This window comes from Crocodylus siamensis, chromosome 11, assembly GCF_052110815.1.
Source record: "Crocodylus siamensis isolate JL-2025a chromosome 11, ASM5211081v1, whole genome shotgun sequence".
NCBI lineage: Eukaryota > Metazoa > Chordata > Crocodylia > Crocodylidae > Crocodylus > Crocodylus siamensis.
In genome coordinates, this window is record NC_143405.1 from 62,380,039 (window position 1) to 62,403,761 (window position 23,723).

At 47.7% G+C, this 23,723-nt stretch overlaps 2 protein-coding genes across 6 annotated transcripts in view; one reads left to right on the forward strand and one right to left on the reverse strand.

Moving 5' to 3' along the window:
* LRIG1 (leucine rich repeats and immunoglobulin like domains 1) overlaps nucleotides 1-7,216 on the forward strand; it is a 103,943-nt gene extending 96,727 nt beyond the window's left edge. The window contains exons 16-20 of one of the 3 annotated variants that reach the window (XR_016438496.1): nucleotides 1,749-1,874; nucleotides 2,445-2,591; nucleotides 3,680-3,976; nucleotides 4,310-4,671; nucleotides 6,318-7,216. Coding sequence is in view for 1 of the 3 variants with exons in the window: in XM_090022119.1 (XP_089878245.1) it covers nucleotides 1,749-1,874; nucleotides 2,445-2,591; nucleotides 3,680-3,976; nucleotides 4,310-4,542 (803 nt within the window). In the remaining 2 variants the exon portion in view is untranslated. Of the gene's footprint in view, nucleotides 1-1,748; nucleotides 1,875-2,444; nucleotides 2,592-3,679; nucleotides 3,977-4,309 lie in introns of all 3 variants that reach the window. The other 2 variants (XR_016438497.1, XM_090022119.1) reach the window with 2 other exon arrangements.
* Nucleotides 4,576-23,723, reverse strand: part of SLC25A26 (solute carrier family 25 member 26) — a 101,382-nt gene continuing 82,234 nt past the window's right edge. For 2 of the 3 annotated variants that reach the window (XM_090022121.1, XM_090022120.1), the window contains 4 exons: nucleotides 22,179-22,248; nucleotides 14,909-14,973; nucleotides 13,578-13,651; nucleotides 9,502-10,185 (listed from right to left, as the gene is read on the reverse strand). In XM_090022121.1, coding sequence (XP_089878247.1) covers nucleotides 10,089-10,185; nucleotides 13,578-13,651; nucleotides 14,909-14,973; nucleotides 22,179-22,248 — 306 coding nt within the window. In that variant the 3' untranslated portion in view covers nucleotides 9,502-10,088. Of the gene's footprint in view, nucleotides 8,097-9,501; nucleotides 10,186-13,577; nucleotides 13,652-14,908; nucleotides 14,974-22,178; nucleotides 22,249-23,723 lie in introns of those variants that run through there. The other variant, XM_090022122.1, reaches the window with a different exon arrangement.

A 23,723-nucleotide genomic window follows, 5' to 3' on the forward strand; every position in this document is an offset into this window, starting at 1 on the left:
GCTCCGGGTGGGGCTGAGGACCTTTGCATGGATGAACGTTGCCCTGAGGTTGGGCGGCGATGATAGGAGACATCACTTCTCCTTCAAACATTTGCTCCACAGGCTACGTGGGGCCAAAGCAGCTATGGTGACTCCCTGCTGCAAAATGCCCGGGGCTGTGCTTCCCGGCTTGGCTGGTTCACTGCAGTGGTCTGACTCACAGCCCTTACCCTCTGCGGTGCCTTTGACCATACAACAGCGACGATTCCTGTCCAGAGTAAACCAGGAATCAACACGTCTGACACCCTGACCTGCCAGTGGAAAGGCCTATTTGTCATTGGCAACTAGGTGCTAGCTTCTCCCCCTGTCCATGTCACCCCTACAGCCAGGCTGGTCTTTGGAGCAGAGGGCAGTGGGCATGATGTTTCTTGGCCCCTCTTGGCCTTCCTGCAAACACTGCCCTGGTGCCAGGGTCCTGGTATCAAAGGGAGGGAAGGGCTTTACCAGTGGCAGAAGGATGCAGGGTAACCCAAGCCCTGGGCTGGCCCTCAGACCAGTTCCTGCACTGCGTGAGGTCTCTGAACCGAGGCTGTTGGATGCACCTGTCCATTAGCTCACTGCCCCCTTTGGGATTTGCTGTCCCAGGAACAGGTGCAATAGGCTTAGGGCACAGCTGGCGGGGAACGACTGATACAGTGCTGTAAGCACGGTCACGTCTTTCACGTGGAAAATCTCTGGGCTGCTGCAGCCCTTGTCTCTCGCCCGCCCTTTCTGAACGATGGCTTTTCAGAGGGTTACAGGGCCAGATTTGCAAAGTCAGGGAGGGGTTCAGTGCCCAGTAGACTTGACCTGTCCTGCGGCAGAGGTGATGGTGGGGGGGCTGACAAGAGGTACAGCAGCTCCTGGTATAACCCAGGGCAGTCTAAGGGCTGTATTTCCCCCTGTGGATCCTGCCTTTGCTGTTGAGGAGGCGAGAAGGCATTTGGAAAGCAAGACCAGCTTGGGGTAGATACTAAACATGTTAAGCCTGTAGCCTAACTTCACAGAAGACAGAAAGTAGCATTTTTTAGCTTTCTGGGTGTTTCCCCACCCCCAATCTACGGTGGCCTTACAAGAACTATAATAAGTTTCCAGGGTCTCGGTAGTTAGGACTCTGGTCTTTTCTTTCTCCCAAAAGTATTTGTTCTAATGCATCTGCTCTGGGTGGGAGCAGTGAACCCACCTTTATCAACAGTTCGGAAAGCAATGACATTTGGTATTCTCCAGATTCCCTTCTGACCTGCAAGAGGGGTCTGGGCAGGCACGATTCGACCCGCTGGCTGGGGCTGCTCTTCGCCGGCTTCTTGCGGTCAGACAGACGGCCGCGCTTTCCCCATGCTCTTGGAAAGTTCTTGGATGGCATTTTCCAAAGCATCTAAATTACATGGAAATTTCAGTCCCTGTTTTGCATCGAGTGGGATTTCCACAAATCACCAGCCTAAATGCAGGGGGGTACTTAAAGCCACCTTCCAGAGGCCGGGATTTCGGGGGCTGGGTTTATTCGTACGCTCTGAAAAAATGCACCTAGGCTGCATCTGACACCCAGGCATCGGCGAGCACACAAGTTGCTCGTGTAAGCTGCTGCTTGAGACTCTCTGAAAGCCACTGGGCCTCCCAGCATCGCTGTCCCTTTTTAAAAGTTCAGGCACTTCAAGTTTGAGACACTTGAAGCCTCATCCCTTTGCATGGTAGTATTGGAGCGTCACCACTGTTTGCACCTCTCATTCCAGATGAGACTATTGTGCCACCTGACGTGCCAAGCTACCTGTCTTCCCAAGGGACACTCTCAGACAGACAAGAAGTGGTTGTTCGAGTGGATAACAGCCAACAGCCTAATGGGCACATAGAGAGCAATGGTATGAACTGGGGTCTAATTTTATTTTTGGTGTGACAAGGGGTAGTTTTCCTCTTAGCACCAGCTACTGTTCTGCTTGGGGCCCGACTGGAGGGAAAGATCTGTGCAACTGGAAGCTCTACTGCTGCATTGTATTTAGGGCACAGGCAGGAACAGGTCTCTTTGTCAGCCCAGAAGATGCACCCTTGCCAGCAGTAACATCACTCATCTGGGCAAATTATTGCATATCTGTTCAGTCTTCAGGCCCCAATGAGTAGTTCTGCCTAGTTCAAGTTCAGTTCTTCGGCACCAGAATTTCCTCACAACTCTTTTCTAATTCAGAGCCCATTAGCACTGCCAAACCTTAGCTTTGGGCACCAAGGGCAAACGCCAACCACGCTTTGGGATGGGATGGGATGGGATGGGATGGGTAAACTTTCTGCACTGTGTTTCTAAAATATTTACTGCTTGAAGGATGGATTCAAAATTGTCCGGTGCTTCCGGCCTTGCAGCACAATCAAAAGACTAATAAATTTGCCGATCGAGAATGCAGACGGTTGTAATCCTGAGCCAGCTGGTTGGTTTGTTATAGGCATGTGTCAGACTGATGCTGGAAGGTGTCCAGATGTTGAAGCTCCCACTGTCGGGTGTAGACAGCCAAAGCTATGTATAGGCTACAATAAAGATACTTGGAAGCCTGAAGACACGGGTGAGGGAACGCCGGTTCAAGATAAGACAGGTACAAAACTCATTAATCTGAAAAGGTGTTTCATGTTGGTACAGATTCAAAGAGCGTGCGAGTGAAAGCGCTGAGGCTAGAAACGATTCTATCCACCTGTACGATTTTTGGGTGCAGATACAGCAAACTCACTCCCCTTCTTCTTTCTTCTTCTGTAGCATCACAAATGTTCAACTTTAACCAACCTCCTCCCAAAGGCAGATTGCAGCTAGTGAGAGCCACCAACACAGCTGGATTAGTCTTTCTGTGCTGGTCCCAACATGGGAGAGCAGTTGCCAAGTGCAGGTGTTAGAAATTGTCAGCCGAGGCAAATAAAGGGACTGGCGATGAAGCAGAGTTCTTTAACTCATCACCACTGAGAAGTAGTTTCACCCTCAACCTCACTGCCAGTTTCTCTGGGTTTTCCAATCACTTTTGCTTTTTCAAAAAATGTTTTGTGTATTCCCTTGTGCTGCAAGCAAGGCTCACAGGAACAGCAGAGGAACCTAAGCGTTCTTCCAGGGGAAATGGGGAAACCAAGCGCTGGAAAGCTGTCAAAAGTAAAATAAATGAACTGGGATAAAAGCGGCAGGGGGACATCGTTATCTCCTCCTGCTGCTTTCATTGTGGTCACCCCAGAGGTTCCTCCCGCCAGCACTAAGCAATGTGTTTACAGATAGCAGTGCGACGGGATAGCAACACCTCTGAAACAGCCCCAAGGTAACCTCTCTTCTGTTAGCAGCCGTTGCAGACCATTTCCATCGCCTGTTCATTCCCTTATTGGTAAGCTGTGAAACAGGAAATAAAAAAAAGGCTATTTCTGGCTTCAGTGGAAATAAGCGCACAACTCAGAAAGGAGAAGCACCCCAGCTGTTGGACCTGCTTTTAGCAATACTGGGACACCTGTAACACTCAGAAAAATGCAGGACTTGACTAAATTGGAGTGCGAGCAAAGAGATATGCACATAGGCTAGAGAGTGACATGACCATGTGGCAGAGACGGCTGGTTGCCCTGCAGTGTCTTTCCTTTCTCCAAGTTGTGAACACTGTGGCAAAGCCTTCCGAGCTGCTGGTCTTCAATCATTGCCTTTTCCTTTCCCTCCCCAAAGGGTATGGTCTGCCGGTTGTCTGCACTGACTGCAGCGGGAGCACGGATAGCATGAATGTCAGCATTTACCCCAGGGACCCAGAGCGCTATTCTCAGACCCTTCAGACCGCAAACAGCACCTATCCAAACGCCTTGAGCAGCAAGGAGCCAAGCAGGAGCCAAGGCCTCCTCCATCCTCCGCAGTGTAATGGGATTGGCAGCAGTAAGAGGACAGACACAGACAATACCCGCTACCCCAGCAACCACGACAGGATGCCACTCTCCTGCCCAAGTAAAGAGCCACCCACTGACAGACAAGGTATACATCCTGCTCAGGTCAAAGGCAGATCTAGACCAACAGGATGCATGGGTCCTGCCACACCTTCAAATGAAAGATGGATAAAAGCCAGCTATAAAGTCGTTACACATTTCCAAGCACTAACTTCGTAGCTGGTTGGCTCTTTTTAGTAGCTGGATACTGATTTTTATGGCATCAGTCTAAATCTGTCACAAGATTAACCATATCATTGCGTAATATATGCAGCATGTGACCAGGGGCCTTAGTTACTGGTGGTGGGTAGCACGTTACAGAAGGAGGCCATGTGCTGAGCATCCACTAATGCAGCCTTGCGCTGTCTTCCCTTGTTTGTAGGCTCCTCACTAGCTTCCGCGAAGCCTTCAGAGCTCCAGAGCCTTCACTCGAGCAGAGCTGCACCTGCAGGCGGCTCCGCCAAGCAGTTCAACAGGAATCCTGAAATTTCGCCGACGATACTGGACTTGCCGAGCGAAGCCCAAGCTAAGCAAGCCCTTCTTTCCAACGGATACGGACCCAAATCGCGCGACTCCATTCATGACTTTAAGCCATCAAAAAGATCAACAAACTAAGCTACCAAGTGCAACCAAACAAACACGCTATTAATATTTTTTTTTTTTTGCACAGAGTATATAGGTTACTTACATCTACCTCAACATTTGAACTGACAACCTCTCGGAGACAAAGGAAGACAAAATGAGGTATGAGAGATGAGCTTGCGTGGGGAACAAACTCCTATTCGAGCGGCGCCTGTGTGTACATAGCTTACAACTTCCATGAGAAGTACTGAATCATTCAAAAGATTCCTTGCATGTGAAGCACATAAATGCAAGAGATTATTGTGTAAAGAGAAAAAAAGTATTTGATACAAATGTACATAAGAGTTTTCATATATATATTATAAAAAAAAAATATATATATATATATATATATATATCAAAGTATATATATATCTTTTACAGAGGCTATTTTAATCTTTAGTGCATGGGTAACTGAGTGAAATCTTACCATTCTTGGCAATATTGTTTTCAGTATCAGGTTGCTGTTAAATTTTTGTTCAGAGAAAATAATCCTGGGTGCCTTAATACATAACCGCTGCCCCTCTTTTCAGTGGCAATTCTTGTAAATCAAGTTACAGGAAACGAGCACAAAGTCTGTCGCCCTCTAGAAATATTTTGCACTTAAAGAGGTTTAAATGGAGTTCTTCTATTATTTCGAGGAAATGCTAAGTAAGAGAATTAATAGCAAAAGCCAAATGATACATACACATGCATCTACTGCAACCTGATTTGTCTCTTTTCTTTATAGGAGAACTTTAAAAAAAAGTATTCCATTCAGCATTGCATTGACGAACTAAAGGTTAAATAGTCTGTGATAGTCTATTAAAACAGAAGAGCGCACAGGCATACAATACAATCCAGCTACAGCGCGCGCTTCCTGTGCGCCCCCCACCCGCCCCACCACACACACAAAAAAGCAGAGATGATTACTAGCCACAAAAGATATGCAGTAAAACTGGGGACAGAGACGGGAGCAAACCTCAGAGCAAAGTCTTGCCTGCACACACAAGTTGTCTTACTTTAAGGCCTTTGGTGCAGTTGAAGTGCTCCAACTCTCGGTTGTTGCAGTGACAAACAGGTGCTCGTGCTGATACAGCTTCTCCCTGGTTAGGAAAGGGAATAGGTTGTACCAGACTTGAGTCCCCCGCCCACCTGCATCTCATCTCGGGTGGTACAGGTGTGACTGTTTGGCTCGAAAATAATCCCAGCCCCCCAAAGTGAGCCAGGCATTAAATACCGCAGCCTGGCAGTTCACAAACTAAAGCTTGCGTGACCCCAGGTATCAAAGAAAGGGGCTCATGGGTCTGAGAGGTGCCGTCTTAATATGGGGTTACAGGGAGAAGGACTAAAAGACCCCAGTCACCAAAACTGCAGCTACTCACATGCCCAACATCGCCGATACCCCTTTGCACGTGAGCATCTGCTTCGGGACAAAGATTTCTGTGCAGCAACCCCGAAATAGGCTGATTTAGAAGCAAGTCTCTTAAGTTGATACTGGCTTAAAGGAACAACTTCTGAACGTCGCTGTATGGTTTGGATGTTCGTTCGTGAATGGAAACCCCCCTCACCCCCAACCCCATGTCATTTATAACTTCAATATGAAGCTTTTTATTTATAGAAAGGCTGCTTCTGTTGGTGTCGGTACCTGTGGAGGGACAACTTTTTTTTTTCCAGTTACTTGTAATGGAGTTCTGCTCGTACAAGACTGCTACGTTTTGGTGATGACTACTCTTGGGAGAGCTTGTTTGGGGGGGGTTATTTTTACTTTCTTTTTTTTGCTTTCTTAGCAGCAACTCAATGGCTGTTTCGTTGGAACAAGATCCAACGAGCGTGCCACTTACGCCAGCTTAGTAGGTCACAGAAGGCATCGATAGCAGTCAGAGCAGGGAGATCGCTTGTCTGCATTCAGGAAAGGCTTATGTCTGTGCCAAAGACCTGTTAAATCAACGGGACTTCAGCACACGCGTTAGAGCCCGGGCCCAAGACGTCTGTCCCAAGTGATGACCAAACTATTCTGCCTTCCTTAGAAGCCGACCTCCTACCCAGACATCCGTCTCTGGAGTGACAGCAAAGACAAGTTTCACTGTAAATGACTTGACTGGCCTTTATGAAGCAAGGCATAATTAAGCCAGCTGCCTGTCTGTATCAGTTCCTAACTGTAGACCCACGTGCACTTTGGGGCAGGTAGCTAATTATGTTGAGTGCCAACTTCTAATTATTCATTGTCTCAGAGATGGATAATAGAAAAAAACAATCAATAAACCCAGCGTATTTTTCCTCCCAAGCAAAGAAAAATACGCTTTTAGAACTAACTCAAATGGTGAAAGTAGCAGCGGGTGTTACTGGGATATCCCCACGCAGCATGGGAAAGACTTAACTAACTAACTTTGCTGGCAGAAACGTCATCACCATTGCAAGCGTTTAAGCACATTTGCCACAATAACATTGGAGAATAATGTATTTTTTGATAACGTTAACTGTTTAATGTTATTACTTCCACTAAATATGTGAATCTGCTGCTTCTGAGAGGCAATGTGAAAGAGGAAGTATTACTTTTGTGTACAAAGTTATTTATTTATTAGAAAAAAACCATTTGGTACAATGTTGTACATTGAAAAACATGTAAAATATTGAAGTGTCTAACAAATGGCATTGAAGTGTCTTTAATAAAGGTTCATTTATAATATTACAGCTTTTCTGTTCTTGTTGAGAGTGAGCTTTGGAGAGATCCAGTTGAAAAAAAATCAATAAATAAAGAGTCTAACCAGTCACTACCCTCTTTTCTGCTTGTTTCTACTGCAAGTGCATCCAAAGGATTAGGAAATAACAACTTTATGAAAAACACCCAGCTTGTCATGTTAAACCCAAGAAATGTAATTCTGTATGATGAACCAAAAGAGGCACCAGCAATAGCATGTGGAGTGGGAGAGCTCCGAATCATATTGAGATGGTACAGTAAAGGTTTTATTTGAAATGTCTAATCCATCAATTGCTTAATTAGCTGGCCACAGTCATCAGATGGGTGCACGAAAGAAAAATGAGGTCAGTAGGGAACAGAGTCAGTCGAAGACAACTTTGAACATCAATACTGTGCGTGGGTAGTTACGCTCCATCACTGCCCATGGTAGAGATGTTGGGTACAGCAACAGAGGTAACGCTGAGCCGAGTTTTGCATGGAGAGCAGGGATTTTGTCTCTTAGTGTACCAGAAACTAGTGTTTCTGCCCCACAACTGAAGTGGTAGTGTAAGAGTGATGATGCAGCTGTGATGGGCCAGAAATTATGCGAGAAGCCAGGACGTCTTCAGGCAACATCCTTTACTGGACCACCTCACATCAACTTCCAAAGCTCCCTTGCATGTATAGTTGTGTGTTAGCTAAAGGGCTGGAGATGACGAGTCCCCCGGGGATGATGTCATGTTTCTTGCACAGGCTTAGGAAGACATCGCTGTGTAGTCTTTTTCTATAGGTCATGGATTTTCTCATCTAAGCAGCAGATTTCATTATCTTCCAAGTTAACTAGGCAGTAAGTCCAATAAAAGATATCACCCTAAGAAACCAGTGTCTCCTGCAAATAAAGTGAATTTAAGGGGATAAACACGTTATTCTGAGCCAAAAGGGCTCCTTTAGAAACTTCATGTCTGGTGTCAAGCTACTATTTTTGGTTTTTTTGCCCAAATGATTCCAGTTTTAGAATAATGCTAAACTTCCCATTTGTTGAAGCTCAGAGAGCTTTGCATGGGCTACCAATGAAGGTTTCATTTTAGGACGACCCATTAGATCCCTTTTCCCCATTCTAGAAGTGAAGGTTTCTCCTTCTGCCTGCAAAGGCAGGTGACGGGGGTGCTTTGTGGGCCCAGGGGGGTCTACCTTACTTGATCTGGCACAGGTGAGTCAGCATGACCTATAGGCACAGATGAGTCAGCATTGTTCTGTGCAGACCTCTTTTGCATTAGCGTGGTAAAGGCATGGGTTCAGATTAAATGGGTTAACAGTAAAGGGATCCACAAGGAACAGTGAAAACATGGGCTGATGGTTAAGGCATCACAAACAAACCCATTCTGAGCTTCCCTAACCTGTTTTGGTTGGTTGGGTTTTATATAGAAGCTAGGTATAGGGGGAGGACTTCCTGGGAGAGCAAACCATCCTAAGAGTAAGATTTGTGTGACCCAGGAATGGCTGGATGGAGACCCCCCCTCAAATGCTGGGCTAAGAGTCTCTGGCCCCAGTGACTTGTCACAGAGCCACCCAGTCACTGAAGGGAGTGCGAAGCCGTTAGCCAAGAAGGCTGTTCTTCAAATATGCGGCTGGCTACCTGATAAACGGAGGGTAGGGCCCTGTGCTTGTTACCGGCCATCAAGTTCAATAATAGCTCTTTCTTATCCCACCACAAAGTGCACTGGTGTAACTGCTAAAAAAAAAGACGCCTGACATCTGGTCACAATCAGAGCATTTGGGGCTGGTTGCAATTCCAGTTTTAATCTGAGATTCGCTTCAGGATCAGTTTTACTCCTTTTGATCAGTTTGCCTCCGTGCAGGCAGCAGGTTCGCAATGCTCAGATGACACAGCTCAGTAGACCATCAGGGCTTTAATAATCTAGCTCTATGGATTTACTCAAGAGGTGGCAAAAGAGTCATCTTCACATTTAGATGGGGCAGGGGGAAGAGGAGATGACTCCCTTGTGACCCATGCTGCCTGTCCCTCTTGAACTGGCTGTTTGGGTACTCGCCCCTGTCCACGTGCTGCATGGGATACCTGCTTGCAGCCTCCATACCAAGTAGGCGTATTCCTGCAAAACCATGCTGTGGAAATACCTGCATTTGATGGAGACACATTTTCACATTGCAAGGCACCGGCTGCTCTGCCTGGAGAAGCCTATGCCTAGTATAAGCTGCGTGTTCACGTCCTGCCCTAACTCCCCCTGGGACAGCAGCACTGTTGGACACTGTTGTAAAATAATACAACCACAGCCTTCGCTGGAGAAGCGCACGTTTAATGAGTCTAATGCCCTGGTTGCCACACAAGAGAGCTGCTACGTGCACCTGGAGGGGCAGACAGCGACTGAACGTTTCAAATCAGAAACGAGCAAATTCTAGGACGATCACTGTGTGAGGCCTTGCAATTGTACCAGCTGCAGCTCTGTTCGCTTGTCCTGGGGCACAAAACCCGCACCAACGGGCTGAACCAGGTCTCAGCCAGTAATGAGACCTGGTTTTATCCTCTCGCAGCTGCGCTCTTGTGGTTAGCAAAACATTTTCCCTGTGTAAGCCCTAATAATGGCTTTTGCAGCCAAGGTAATTAGTTGTTTACCCCCCCAATGTTACTTTTTTGGCATGGTCTCACAATGACTTCACTGCTTTCACGGCAGGGAAATTTCAAGGTAGGGAAATTGGATTATTTAAGGGTTTTTGTTGGGTTCTCCCCCCAGCCCTGAGAGGAAATATTGTTCGGGTGGTGGAGCAGCTGCTGGGACGCATAAAGCAGCCTGGGTTGGTTTGTACAAGGCCTCTTTGCTGAAAGCAGATCCATGGATCCACACATGGGCATCTCCGGGCCCGCTCAGAGCAGCAAGCTGCGTGCCTTGTCATACGTCCCGAGGAAGATGAAGCCTCCCAGGCTGATGGCTGTCATTCGAGGGATGACACCTGCAAACAAGCTGAAAGAAGAATGAGAAAAGCTGTTTCCTGGGTAGCACTGGCTTGGTGGCAAGCAAGCAGGCCCCGCTCTGTTCAAGGGCAGCATGTGCAGGCTTTTACCTTGCCGTCTTCTTCAGTAGACTCATATCCCTTGTTGATTAACGGAGGGATGCAACTGTGAAGTGCCCTCAGCCTGGTTCTGCAGGTGGGGAAACTGAGGCACAGCACCGAAGGGCTGCATCCCCAAAAAGGGTTTAGATGTCTTCCTTGCATTACCTTGCCAAAAGCAGATCCCACATCCCTGAGCTGGGCATTAGGCCCTGCATAGTGCAAGATCCAAAACAGCTAGCATGCTGGGTGGAGAGCCGGGGCGATCCCCTCAACCCCAGGGTAGTGAAGTCTCCAACAACCCTGGCAAGTGCTCTAACAACTAGGCCACCTTCCCCTCCCTCTAGCTGCATCCTTGATAAAAGCAGCCTCTGCTGCCGGGTTGCGTGCAGCGCCTGAGCCTGTCAGCGTGTGTTGGGCACGCTCGGAGAACGCCTTCTTAATTGAGCCCTGCAGGGGACTGGCAGCCCGGTGTCTAGATCCCAACCAGACTCAGGCGTGAACTTGGCAGCCAGCGGTTCGGTCTTGCCAAGTCGGAGGCAGCTCTGGGCATGCACAACAGCAAAACTTCAAGGGCAGAGAGTGAGGTGCCTCTGAAGTTCAGGTATCTCTACAAGTCAGCAGCTGCTGGGTATCCGGACTGCAGTTTGGACTCATGCATCCCAAGTGTCACATACGCTCCTCATTAGGTACCTCGCTCCCTCTCCAGATCCGAACCCAAGCACCTTATCCTTGGTCACAAGCAGGAAAGGACCCCTGAGCCTCACACCGCAGACATCAGGGTGCCTTGTTCTCTACACTTCAGGCGATCCACCCTGCTTAGGGGCAGAGCACAGCCTGGAGGAACAGTAACTAGGCTAAAGTCTTGAAAACACGGTGGGTAAAAAAATGCCTGCTCAGTGGTGGAAGATAATGCCAACAGGAAGAGCAGGCCTGCAGTGTAATGGAGATCTTAACTCAAGAGGACACAGGGCAGGTGGAGCATCCAAAACCATGCACATCCCATTACCTGCCAGCATCCCAGGAAAACCCAGAGAGCTGCAAAGTGTTTTATGTGAAGACAACGTCCCTCTGAAGTTGATGGGGGCTCAGCACCAGGCAGGACTAGGCGGGCTGAGATAAATGGCCAAGGGAAGTTGCTCTCCCACCAACACTGGCTGGGATGACAAACCTCAGGACAGACCTCTGCAGCTCTCCGCACAAGTCTGGCTCTCCTAAGCTGGGTGCAAGGACTGGCTAGACCCCAAACGACTCACCTGCATCCCTTGGACCGACCCGTGCAGAGGGAGGACCCCACACACCATGGGACTGACATATGAGTCCTCTGCACTGGGTGAATTAGGGGGTTTGCTCTGCTCCCCTTGGCTTTTGTGAGCTGGTTTGGACCCTTCATGTTAAACTAACCCAGCATTTCAATCATGCGTTTGGTCCCGCTGCTATTACTTGACATATCCTGTGTAACGCAGGGAGGCCGAAGGCATTTTAACTACCAGGGTCCCCCGGAAGCAGCTCATGTTCCTGTAGCAATTTAGGAGCTTCTTCTCCCTTGTGCTCCTCGCTGCAAGTCAAACCCGGTGCCTGGGAAACCTCCAGCTGCACTTGCTTTGGTTTTTGTGGTAATGATCTTTGCTCAGGATCCGGGAGCACACAGGCAGATGGAAACATTTTATGGCTTCGCTAGACAGCAATTGGGTCTATTACCATAATTATAGCTTTAAAAACAGAGTAATTTGTACGAGGCATGTAGTGACAAAGCACCAATAGGCTAAAGCCTGCGGCACGGCATTGTTCTCCAGCGACACCTCATCCTTCTCCCGTGGCAGTGCTTAGTCCTGTTACAGGAGCTCTGCAAACGTGCATCCGCAGCACAGGCTACTGCAGCCCCAGCGGTTACGTCTGCGGGAGCAGGGAACCCCAACTGCAGCCTCCAGAAGCAGCACCTCCGATCTCGTTTCTTCCTGAGATCTCCTGCTCTTTTCTCTCCACTTTTACCGCTGGGGCCTTTCCCAATCCTGGTGATCAAGCTTCCACCGAATCCTCCCGAATGACTCTGGAGATCTGGGTATTATGCCGAGCCCTGTCCCTGACTGTCCTGTCTCTTATTAAGCTAAGTTATCTGGGCCCCACTTCCTATTTGACAAATAGGAACTCATTTCCTTTTAATATTTAGCTTAAGAGCTTTTCCAGGCAGCAGGGTGTTTGTAACAGCACCTGACACAAAGGGCCACTGCTCACTAATAACAGTAAAAGACTGGGTGCAAGGGGCGCTAAAGCTGCAGGATAAAGCAGAGCATTTGAACTCCATAGTTTTCCAGGGGCAAGTGACTACAGTGCACTTTCCTGCCTGCGCACTGAACTCAAAGCTAGAAATCATGCTTCACTTCTAAACCATCAGCCACCAGCACATATCCAGTGTAGCTGCCCAGACCTACATCTGTCCACAACACCGAACAGAATCACGGACAAAGCAGGACCAGCCCCAACTACATCATCACTGCAAGAGGTCAGAATGGGATATTCCTGTTTTAACAGACAGGCAAACTGAGGCACAAAGCGGTCACATGCATCAGCATGACCCAAGTTACTGACAGAGCTGGAAAACCAGCCTAATTCCCTCGGGTGCGTTCAGATTGGGCTGTGAGGGGTTCTTCCTGGCTAAGCCGGCCCATTGCTACCTGTTAAAACCACTGTTCTTGCCTGCCTCAGCAACTAGTTATTTCGGCAAACAGAGCTGTGCTGCAACACAGATGACTGTGGGGAAGCGAGCCAGCATCCCAGCACATGCCCTGGGCCCCAACACTTTGCAAAAAAGCTTACTAATAAGCACGGATATAATGGGAATCCAAGAGGATGCTCCACACGGAATCGCATATCCTGCAGTTGGAAAACACTACCGCAATGCAGAAACACAGCATTGCAGCATCCCATGGAGTGGTCAGAAAAGGGCTTTAAAAAGCCAGCGGCTCCTTGCTGCTGCTTGGATGTCTTTGGTACCTCTGTGGCAGATCCTGTGCAGGTGAAAGAAGACCTCAGAGTACACAGACGACTTTGCTATTTCCCCCACTGCAGAACTGGAGAAAGCTGGGGGTGTTTTACTGCAGCAGAAGGACATCCCTTCTTCAGGACAGGCCTGGGGTCTCCACTGGGTGGACTCATTATGGTTAGTTCATACTGGAAATGCCACAGCTCCAAATGGTGCTATTTGGGATCAAGGCCTCATGGTAACACACCGCTCTGTTTTCAATAAAACACATTTGTAGTGGGCTGTCACCAACTGAGCTATTCTCTCACCACAAGTCCTTACCCAGACACGCCGTTCTTCTTCCAGACCTCGTACAGAGCAGACAGCACATTCCCTTTGGCGTTGCTGGAACCAGCCTGCATTGCAAGAAGAGACAGACAGGCAGTCAGCGATACTCCACTCCTCCTTTCCACAGCTTATATCGCTTCACCAGTGCTTAATGCACCTACTGATGAATTAGCACATGCACACGTTCAGCTGATCAGCACCAAATACCTCAGTATCAAATCAGATCCATTCAGATTGAAGAAGAAGATGTTAATATCACTGTTCATATTTATATGAGTTATGTGCATTATTATACATATTATTATGCTGCAAAAGCCCATGTACAGCATGAGAGATGCTGTGCAAACACACCGAAAGTCACCCTCCATACAGAGGACATGGGACAGAAAGGTCGCAAAGAGGGATAGCAGCAAAGCAAGGAACAAAGGCCAGATCATCGTATCTCCCTCCAGGGCCGCATACATCAGTCCACAGCGTGTCTCAAAAGCCCAAAGCAAGAACAGGCTTTGATTCCAGCCCCTGGGGGCAATCCACTGGCTGTCGAGCCTGCCGCTTACTTATTTCAAAACTTCTAAGGAGGAGTTTTCCCTCGCCATTTCATTTAAAACTATACAGTAAAAATAACTGCTTAAAAAAAACGGGGTGCAAGCAACCCCTGTACCACATAGCCACCCGAGCTACAAAGGCAAACCGACCAACTACAGGGCGTTACATTTCACATACGGCAGCATAACTTGGCAAATGTTTAATACACAGCCGTGCCTTGCATGGCATCTTTCATGCAAGGATCTCAAAACGTCTGAGTGGGTCAGAAGTATCACTCCTTCCCCGGTGAGGAAACAACCGAGGGCAGGTCAAGCTGCTCAGGGTGCTGGAGGAGTTCAGCAACGAGACCCAGCATGCAGCACATGCCGCTCATTGCACTGTGAATATACATGTATGCCGAGGCATACGAGGTGCATATTGTAGGGAGATCTCTAACATAAGACTTATCCAAATGGAGAAAGGAATCCGGCCCTGTCTGGATTTCTGATGTCAGGCGTTTGTCACAAGGCCTTTGTATTCGAGCCTGAGCAGGGACATCTTTAATGGCTTTTTGGGGAAAGAGCAGAGGCTAGAGGTAAAAGGAGAAAGGTGGGGATGGGGGGTGGGAAAGCAGCACCATTGTTATCTGCCCCAAAACTGCGCGCTCCCATCCCATTGCAACATAGGGAGCAGAAATCACCATTAAGTGCTGGATCAGCCACTTTGCCACGGCCCTGCACAAGTGCTGGCACTCTGCGACCACGCACCTGCCGTTTCCGTGCTGTTCGGCTGCCTCTTACCTTTGCCAGCATAATTCTTGTCTTGGCTACATCGAGAGGCGTGGTGACTGCAGCTGCAAACCCACCTGAGCATATTAAAACACCAAACACAAGTGAGACATTGTTTGTCGAACAGGAATGCCACGCCGCCTTGAATTCCCACAGCCCCGGCCAAAACCCCGACGGTATTAATGCTGACAGCCTGTTCCCCAGCTCGCAACATAGGATGTCTGCGCAGAGGGTTTTTAGCTTTGTGTGCCGATTGGCAAGGAAGTGGTCCTTTGCGCGATGTCCCGGTAGCACCCAGAGACTGCAGTGGAGGTTGGAGGTCTATGGTGCTTGGTGCTGTATGTAGGCAGGTGGGATAGTTTCTATGTTAAACACCTACATGCTATACGACTGCAAGAAATCTCTTACTCTGAGAGGAAGGAGAACAAGTAAGGGTGTTGCATCCTGCCTTGACAGTGTAGTTTTGAACATCAGGCTAGACCAGGTTTTCACTATACACTATAAACAGGGAAAGGTGATGGGGTAAAAAGTCCACAAGGCACATACTTTGGGTCTGGATGTCAAATTCAGGGCGGGGGGATGGGGATCATGGCCCTTTAGAGTGAAAAGGAAGCCAGAATTTCTGAAGGAAACACAACTGTAGGCCAACAGCTTGGAAAGCTCAGGATGTAGGGGTTTTACTAATGGGATTTGGCCAAATGACCAAGTACCCAAGCACCAACCTCTTTCAGATGCACCTCTAATGTCCCAAGCTACTACTGACACAGAGGCAGAGCAGCGAAGGGTCTGGACGCATGAGTTCAAGTGGGTCTCATGCCAAAAGCCACCACCAATGCAGTGGTCATCATCTGAATGGGCAGCTGCTAGCTGAGGACAATGTTGGCCAGACCATTCCCTTGTGTGCTGCTGGCTCTGGTATGTTCAAACCACACTAGCCCTGTTTTGAACCTGATGGCCACCCTTGGAGTCATTTCTTTCCCCCAGAAGAGCTCGCCCAGCTGTGATACCCGCAGAGAAAACCTGTTCTCGAGAGGGGAAAAGGGAAATGCAGCTGGCTTAGAGAGACCAGCCACCTCCGTTCACTTCTGGTGGAAAGCCATGGAAGTCAGTCGTGTGATACCGTACCAACGTGATCAGAATCAGGCCCCAATGAAGGAGATGCGGGACCCTCCAGGGCTGTGCCGGGAGCTTATACACACACCCATGCCCGATCAATGCTTTGATTCAGAGGCTGCAACCACTGTCTGCTTCACTTTCCAGGCTCTCTGCTGGCAACTACTTCTTCTAGGCTCCATCAACACCTGTCTCCTATTTCCCCACCCTAACAGGACTCTGGTTTCTGGCTCTTTCACTCCCAGCCATAAGAGCCTCATTTTAAAAAGCAGCAACTCAAACGCTGCTCAAAATTCACCAAAATAAATATTTACTTGTCAGCAGCAGTGCAGTGCTAAGGACAGCGGGGGAGAAAGAGAGCGTTTAAGAACAATCTTCTTCTCCGGAGTTTGTATAAACCCAGTGTCTGGGAGCCAGGGGGAGAGACGTGGTTCCAAGTGGCTGAAGCTGACGCAGCGTCCAGGGAATTGTCTAAAAATAGTCGACTGCGCTTCCAAGTTTTGTGGAATGTAGAGAAATGGATCTCATTTCTCCTGGGGGAAAAAAAGGGAAAAAAAAAAATCCCCAACCCCCCTCCTTTTAAATCTGCAAGCTACTGCAAATCAGGTTTATCCATTGGCTGGTGTTTTGACCTCTCTGGTCTAACTTCTGCAATATTAAGATGGTTCTTTATGTAAAAAGAATGCCAACTGGGCAGTTTTCTGTATCAGTTGCAAGGGATCGATTTCTTAAGGTTAATGAAGGCACGGTGGAGAACAATCCGGTACTCATCGTCTGGGGCGAGAGAGAGATGCCTTGTTTCTGAAACAGGAATGCCCGAGGATTTCAGGCCATAAGAGGACTTGTGTGTCGCCCTCTCCTCTCAGTAGAAGTGTGAACCCAGTAGGTTTTAGGATAAGCAGTTAAAAAAAAAAAAAAAGGGTTTATGTTAGGCAAGACAATATAAGATCCTATAAGCAAAACTGGCCATGCCCCAAGCCCATTCCTGCTCCACGTTTAAAGATCTGAATTCTTTAATTCTGCACTAGTTTTTGACCACAGGGTCTGCTGCCTTTTTGGACAATTTGGTTACAATCAGTACTACTGTCAATGGCATATTTTTAAAGTAGCTAAAAAAAGAAAGAAAATCCTTCTTGCAAGGTGCCGGATTAACGAGACTGGAAATAGATGGTCTTGCTTTAACCACAGACAGGATTAGAGTAGAATGAAATTGCAAAGCACTGGGATTTTACTCCTAAAACTTCAGGGCAGCCTTAGCTCAGGTCATTAGCAGCCTTCATAAAAGCTAAATTATTTTTCTCATCTGGCCCTGCGGTTTCTTAAGGAATTTTTAGTCCTAACAGTGTTTCTTATTGGTAGAAGTGTTAGTCTCAGCTGCTAAAATGATTTGATTATGTACAACTTATTCTCCAATGCAATATTCCTACATGCTCTTATCCAAAGGAATCAATCCAGGCTCTTCATATTTTCCCCAACTGCTGTTTGGGGAAACAGGTTATTTTGTCCTTAAGCATAAAACTCTTCCATCTCCCTTCATTGGGAAGTACTTGTATAACAGATTTACAAATCAATTTAGAACGACGACAGCAGCAATACTGCACTTTATGAGCATGACAGGTACTAATACAGCAGCTAAATTAAACACAAGTTTGCATACGCTCGGCTGGGACTCAAATTTATGGCTAGCAAACACAGGAACGAAGGTAGCGAGTCTGACCATATCAATTCAGCCTGAATTTATTCCTGAGTGCCACGGGTAATTGTTAGGCTATGCTCATAACGTTTAGAACGTAGTTCCCAGAAGAGGTTGAATGGCAAGTTGCAGCTAACAAGGCAACAGTCCCAGTGATGTCACAACTATTACTATATAACAGAACTATAACCGGGCAAAGAAATCCGGTTTGGGGGTTTAGCTAGCTGTTTATCACACAGCAGTTGTTGTCATCATGGTCATCAGCAGGGGCTCGGTAAAATTCATGACCAGGCACCGATTAAGTCTCAGTTCAGCTCTACATGTCCGGATGGTTTAGTGCATGGACCCCTCACAGGGTCAGAGGGGGTGAGCCCCAATGGGACCATGGCATCATCTAGATGCTCCCAGATGGGACCATGGACCTTCTTGTGCATCTCCATTTGAGCTTATGAGCAGCAATTTTCCTTCCAAATCATGGATGAAACCATCAAGTTGGACTGGGGCCTACTACCCATCCTTGCAGATCTCCACTAGAAACTCTCACATGACAGGTGGTTTCCCTACTGAAAACTCATTTTTGAGAGCTATGATTTCATCAGCTCTTCATTTGGCATGCACTAGGCTGACAGGATGTTCATGTGCTAGTCCTCTGGACAAGGCTAACTCGCACCTACTGGTGGGCAAGTGCCAAGTGGTCTATAAAAGGAAGAGCTTGGAGCACAGACACCTGGAGACACAGCGTCTCATCTGCAATGATTTAGCCCATTTGGACTTGAAAGCATCGTCTGAGAGGATGCAAAAGAGAACGCTTGAAATCTAGCCTAAAACAGATGAATCTCAGCCTTTGCAGCCTTGCATGTTAAAGAGGCTCTCAGACACAGCGTGCCGTCTTGCCAGAGCTCACTGGATCCAAAAGGAAATGACAGAGGCCTTCTATGTTCACGTGCAAAGGGCTCTCATTGGTGCTTTGTTCTTCACGAGCCTTGCAGTGAGAGTGGCTGGCAGTCTATCAATTATTAATGCTGTGCCACACGGCTTTTGCAGCATGGAGAAAGGAAGAAGAAGAAAGAACTTTTCCACTGCGCTGAAGTGTCTCTCTTGGAGTTAGGGATCGCCAGGGTGCAGGAGGGCATGAATCCACCCCTCTCCTGCTCGGACAGAGACCAGAATTAAGAGCCCACTGCAAGGAAGGTGCAAGCAGCCTGCTCCTGGCTGACGACGGCATGACCGACCCCTGAAGAACTGCATCCTTACCCCTGTTGGGACATGCCTTCGGGTGTAAGCTTGTTCTGGTGTGACCAAGAAGTGGAAACCCAATGGATACCCTACACCTGTACAACTTGGTACAATTTGTTGAATGGGGTCTTTGTCTTGGCATATCTCTGGATAGTCTCATCAATTATAAACTGTCCAGTTTGGTGCTAATCTTTAGTCTTCGGTAGCAGGAAGCTCCACAAGTGAAATTCGACTTTGCTTAAAAAAAGTTATTTTGGGGGTTTGTCTGAAATTTGCTGCCTTTCAGTGGAGCGTGTTCCCTTACTCTGGCATTACGGGGAAGGGCAGACCCTCACTCTCTAACCTAGGGACTTTCCTGGCTCATTCCTGCCATACTCACATTGCCCTGCAATGACACCCTGCATGGCAGGGAAGTGCTCCTATCCCTATTTTACAGATGGGAAATCGAGGCACGCCGGGGCTAAGCAGCAGGGTCATGTCAGAGACAGGAAGCGAAGCATATCCCAGGCTAGTGACCTCACCCCTGCCCTCTTGGTCCTCTCCGTTATCTTACACCCCTTTGTGTCCCCGCTCATTTATTTCCTCTCTAAGAAAAGCAGCAGCAGTGTTTTCAGCTCCTTCCCACTGGAAATCTCTCTGTTCCGCTAATACTTGCTCCACGGCTAAAGTCCTTTGCACTTCTGCTCTCTCTAGGAGACAGGCTCAGCCATCTGAAACCGGAAATCCTAAGGAAGCGCATAGGTAACGATGTATCCCACGCCACGGCACCACTTACTGGTATGACCCCACAGCTCTTTGGCTTAGGCATCCTGGCCTCTTGGACCTGAACTCCCTGTCCTCCTCTGCTCTCCCTTCATGCTATTCATGCGGCCCAAGGAGGAATAACTTGAACCAGTGCTTTTTCTTCCACTGCATTTCCTGCAGTCCTTAGCACAGGGGTCATGTCACTGGTGGGAATCAGCACAAGGACATGGCAATGGGGGCAGAGGTTTCCTCCAACATACAGAAATGAAGGAAACATGAATGCACCATGTACGTAAGAAACACTAAGCAACTTAATCTGGCTTCTTGGGAGAGCCCTGACCTGCAATGTCATAGGCATTAATGAAACTGGCATTAATTCTTAAGAGAGAATTCAATATATTGATGCTGTCTGTTTCTTTTCCACCAAATAGTTACTGATGAGTAAGCTAAAAAATATCCAACTTACATTTAAAAAAAGAAGAAGCCAAGTAGGATTTTTCATTTGGCTTCCTTCCTCTACCACCCCAGACCCCCAGGACCTTGCAAGCGCTTTAGCAAATTTTGTGGTGAAGCAGAGAACGCAAGAGATGTACAAGCCCAGTATGTTTTTCTGTGTCTCAACACTATGCTGCGGTATTTGGAAACACGGCTATAGCACAGTGTTAGCCGTGGCTTGGATCAACTTTTCCCCTCTCCTTTCATGGGGGAATTCAGTGTGGTGAACTGAAGGCCCTCTGGTACAATATACACATAGTGTTACACTTAGAAGGTTTCGGGAGGGCCAGACTGGTTTTCATCCCTGCTCGAGCTCCTCATAAATTAGGTTCACTTTGCAAACAGAAGGCGGCAGTTCATTCGGACGGGGTCTACCTGCAGAATCCGCAACTCAGAGACAGGGAAAATGGTTTTTCCACCTCCTCACTGCAATCGAGGAGTTGACATTTGCTGCAGAGGCTGCCGGATGCGATGGCTAATTCAGCAAACATACAACTCCATCCAATTCAGGCAGGAGACAGGAGATACCAGAGCCAGGGCCTGTCCCAACGCCCTGCTGAAAGACTCCTCTTCATCCCAATGGGCTTCGAAGCAAACAAGAAGGTGAATGAGAAAGAGGGTAAGACACGCCAGCAAGGAAAGCGTGGGAGGAAGAAGAATGAAGAGGCAAAGGTAAAGCGCCGTTGAGTCCGAGAGTAGAGTCAGTGAAAGGTGGCTGGCAGCAGTTTAGCCTTCAAAGAGAGAGGACTCAGACGCCAGAATTTAGCTTTTGTGAACTATAGGCCTGCACGTGTGAAGCTGCTGTGAAGTACTGGGCACGCGCCCCCACCCCGCCTTTTATCTCAGGGTAACGCGTTTGTGTGTCCATACCCTTAGTCCCTGGCCCTCACTGCTTAGGGCTTAACTCTTACTACGCGTACACACAGCACCTAGCACGACACAGCCCTGGGCATTGATGAGCGGCTCACTCTACACCACTGCTACCACTAACCATTACACCTAGTACTACTTGGAGGCAAAAAACTTCCTACCCCATTAGAGGACCCGGGAGATGCGCAGATTCTTGTTTTCAATGGTTTAAAGACAATCAAGCGGCTTGCCTTTTGCGAAGCAGCAAAAGGATATGCTTTGTTTCTGATTGTGGCCATCTTCACAACCCCTGTTTTGTCTTTTAAACAGGATTGATTTTTCCAGGTATTCTGTTACCGACTTGGAACTGTAAACTCTCTGTTGCTTCCTTCGGGGAAACTGCTGGCCACTCTTCCCTTAATCTGGTTTGTCTATTAAGACGAGGTTCAGTTTTTCCCTTCCCTGTAGCTTGTCTGAGCCATTAATTGAGTGAATATTTTAAAAGTTATTTTAAACACCGACAGCAGGCCTCTTAAAGAATTCAATTAACTTTTGGCTTGTTTGGCAATAAATAGTGCAAGACTGCGGTCTGCCACTCTTTATTCGTGCTCTAGCGTCTCGAGATTGCCCAGATGTTTTGTCCGCCGGTTCCCCGGCATGGCAGGCTTTCGCCCGAGGGCTGCTGCAGTGCTACCCCTCTGCTCCCCTGACTCTAGTTAATCTCCGCTGCTGTCAGAGCTGTCAGGCAAATGGTGAATCACAGCCTCCCACCGCAACCCCCCAAGCCCCCGAGGGACAGCCCGGGGCAGACAGCTGCACAAACCCGCACCCAGCTAAGGCTCTTCTCATGCTGGATCTTACAAATCAAACTTGGAGGTAATCTGAAAGCCTGACTGACAGGCCCCAGCTCTGAGACAACAGAAATTTGTCAAAAACAAATTGGTTGTCTTTCAAGCGGACACCCTTCGCAGTCATTTTTCCCTCCCCCCGCCACTGCAAAGAGACTTCCCTTCTCCCAAGCAACAACTGAATCCTTTCTCCGCTAAACAAACTAGAATTACAAAAGAATGCTGTTCTGCTCTACTTAATAGATTTGCACATTTTTCCCTTTCTTCTTTAGCCTTTCCCAGTATAACATATAATCCTTTGCACCTGCAAAAGCTCCACAAACCGCCGACTGCCAAGAATCGACCACGTGACCCTGCTTCCACGACCAGAGATCCTGTGTTTAAAGAGAAAGGAAAATAAAAAAGTTATTAAATGTTTGGATCTGTCTGATCCCCATGTGGGTTAGCTCCAAGGATGGGAACTCAAGTGCAAAGCTATTTTTGCAGCATTTTTCAGTGATGTAATAAGTGCTTTTCCCCCCAAGGAACTTGTGTACTTGGACACGCAGATGGAGTGAGAAAGATGTCTGGAACTGAAGAGGGTTTGAAACAAATCACTTTCAGGGATTTCATATGTATGTATTTAAGCCTGCAAGCAATGCAACTAGGCAAATATTTCGCGGATTTATTTTTCTTTTTTTGGCAGATAAAGCAAGGCAAAGCAGAACGTGGTAGGGGGAACATACAAAAACTAACATCAGTGCTGTCCGCATGTGCCAAACACCCGTACTTGGAAACAGAAAGCTCCAAGCTCAGTAAAATATGACCTATTTTACACCCCCATTTGTGTTTCTTTAAAACAATTGCTCCAAGCCCAATACACTGCGATGCAGGTGTGCCTCTGCTATTCACCAACTGCATTACAGACCATATGCTTTTCTCCCCCCACCCACAGCTCTCATGCCATTTTCCAATCCATTTATTTTAGATCATTGTTTATCTAAGGGGGAAAAAAAAGAAAAGAAAAAGAAAACCCCGCTGACATGCATGGCGCTCCCAGCGTTAAAAATCAGATGGGCAACACTTGCTTTCCATCAGCAAGACAGAGCAAGCCAAAAAGGACCGCTTCCCTGTTGCCTCGTCCTCTCCTCAACCCAGGTTATTTAATCTCCACCTTTTCTATCTCATCCTCTACTTGCTTCCTGAGATTTTTGGAGCAGGGACTGTCACTTAATTGCATTCAAGTAAGGTGCCTTGGAGCCTAATAGAGGTCTTGTTCTCGGTCCCCTCTTGGCACTAAGATCTCAGAAATAAGTGAGGTTCCTTTAAAATGAGGGCATCCTTCTGCTTTTCCAAAGGGTGTGCTTATGGAAGCTCTTTAATCCTGAGCTTGTTGTATGCTAAAGGCCTCTCACAATCAACCAGGTAACTCGGTTAGCTCAAGTGTTGTGACAGCAGCACCAGGCTCCCGATTAGGTGCAAACATCCCGGCGTGGCTCTGTCATTCCAGCTTTTATCCCTGGACGACTCTTCCATTGAATGCTATCTAGAGGCCTCCTCAGTCACTTTATTGGCCATGCTTACGGTTTATCTGCCCATTGTACAACCCGAATGGGTGAACAACAAACAAATCACGATGCAGTTTGGTGTTTTGCCACAGCTAAATAGTTGCGGCTCTCCTTTAGTACAACGTTATGGATTTGTCTCCCCCTTGAGCTGGCCATTCATTCCCCTATTGATTTAAACCATGAAAGGGGGCTTTTCAACACGGGTTGAAAAGCTGATATCATCCACAGCAGACAACCGGAGAAGAAAAGGCGTGCATTCATAATTTCCCACAACGTTTGGATGTTTCTCAGAAATAACATAC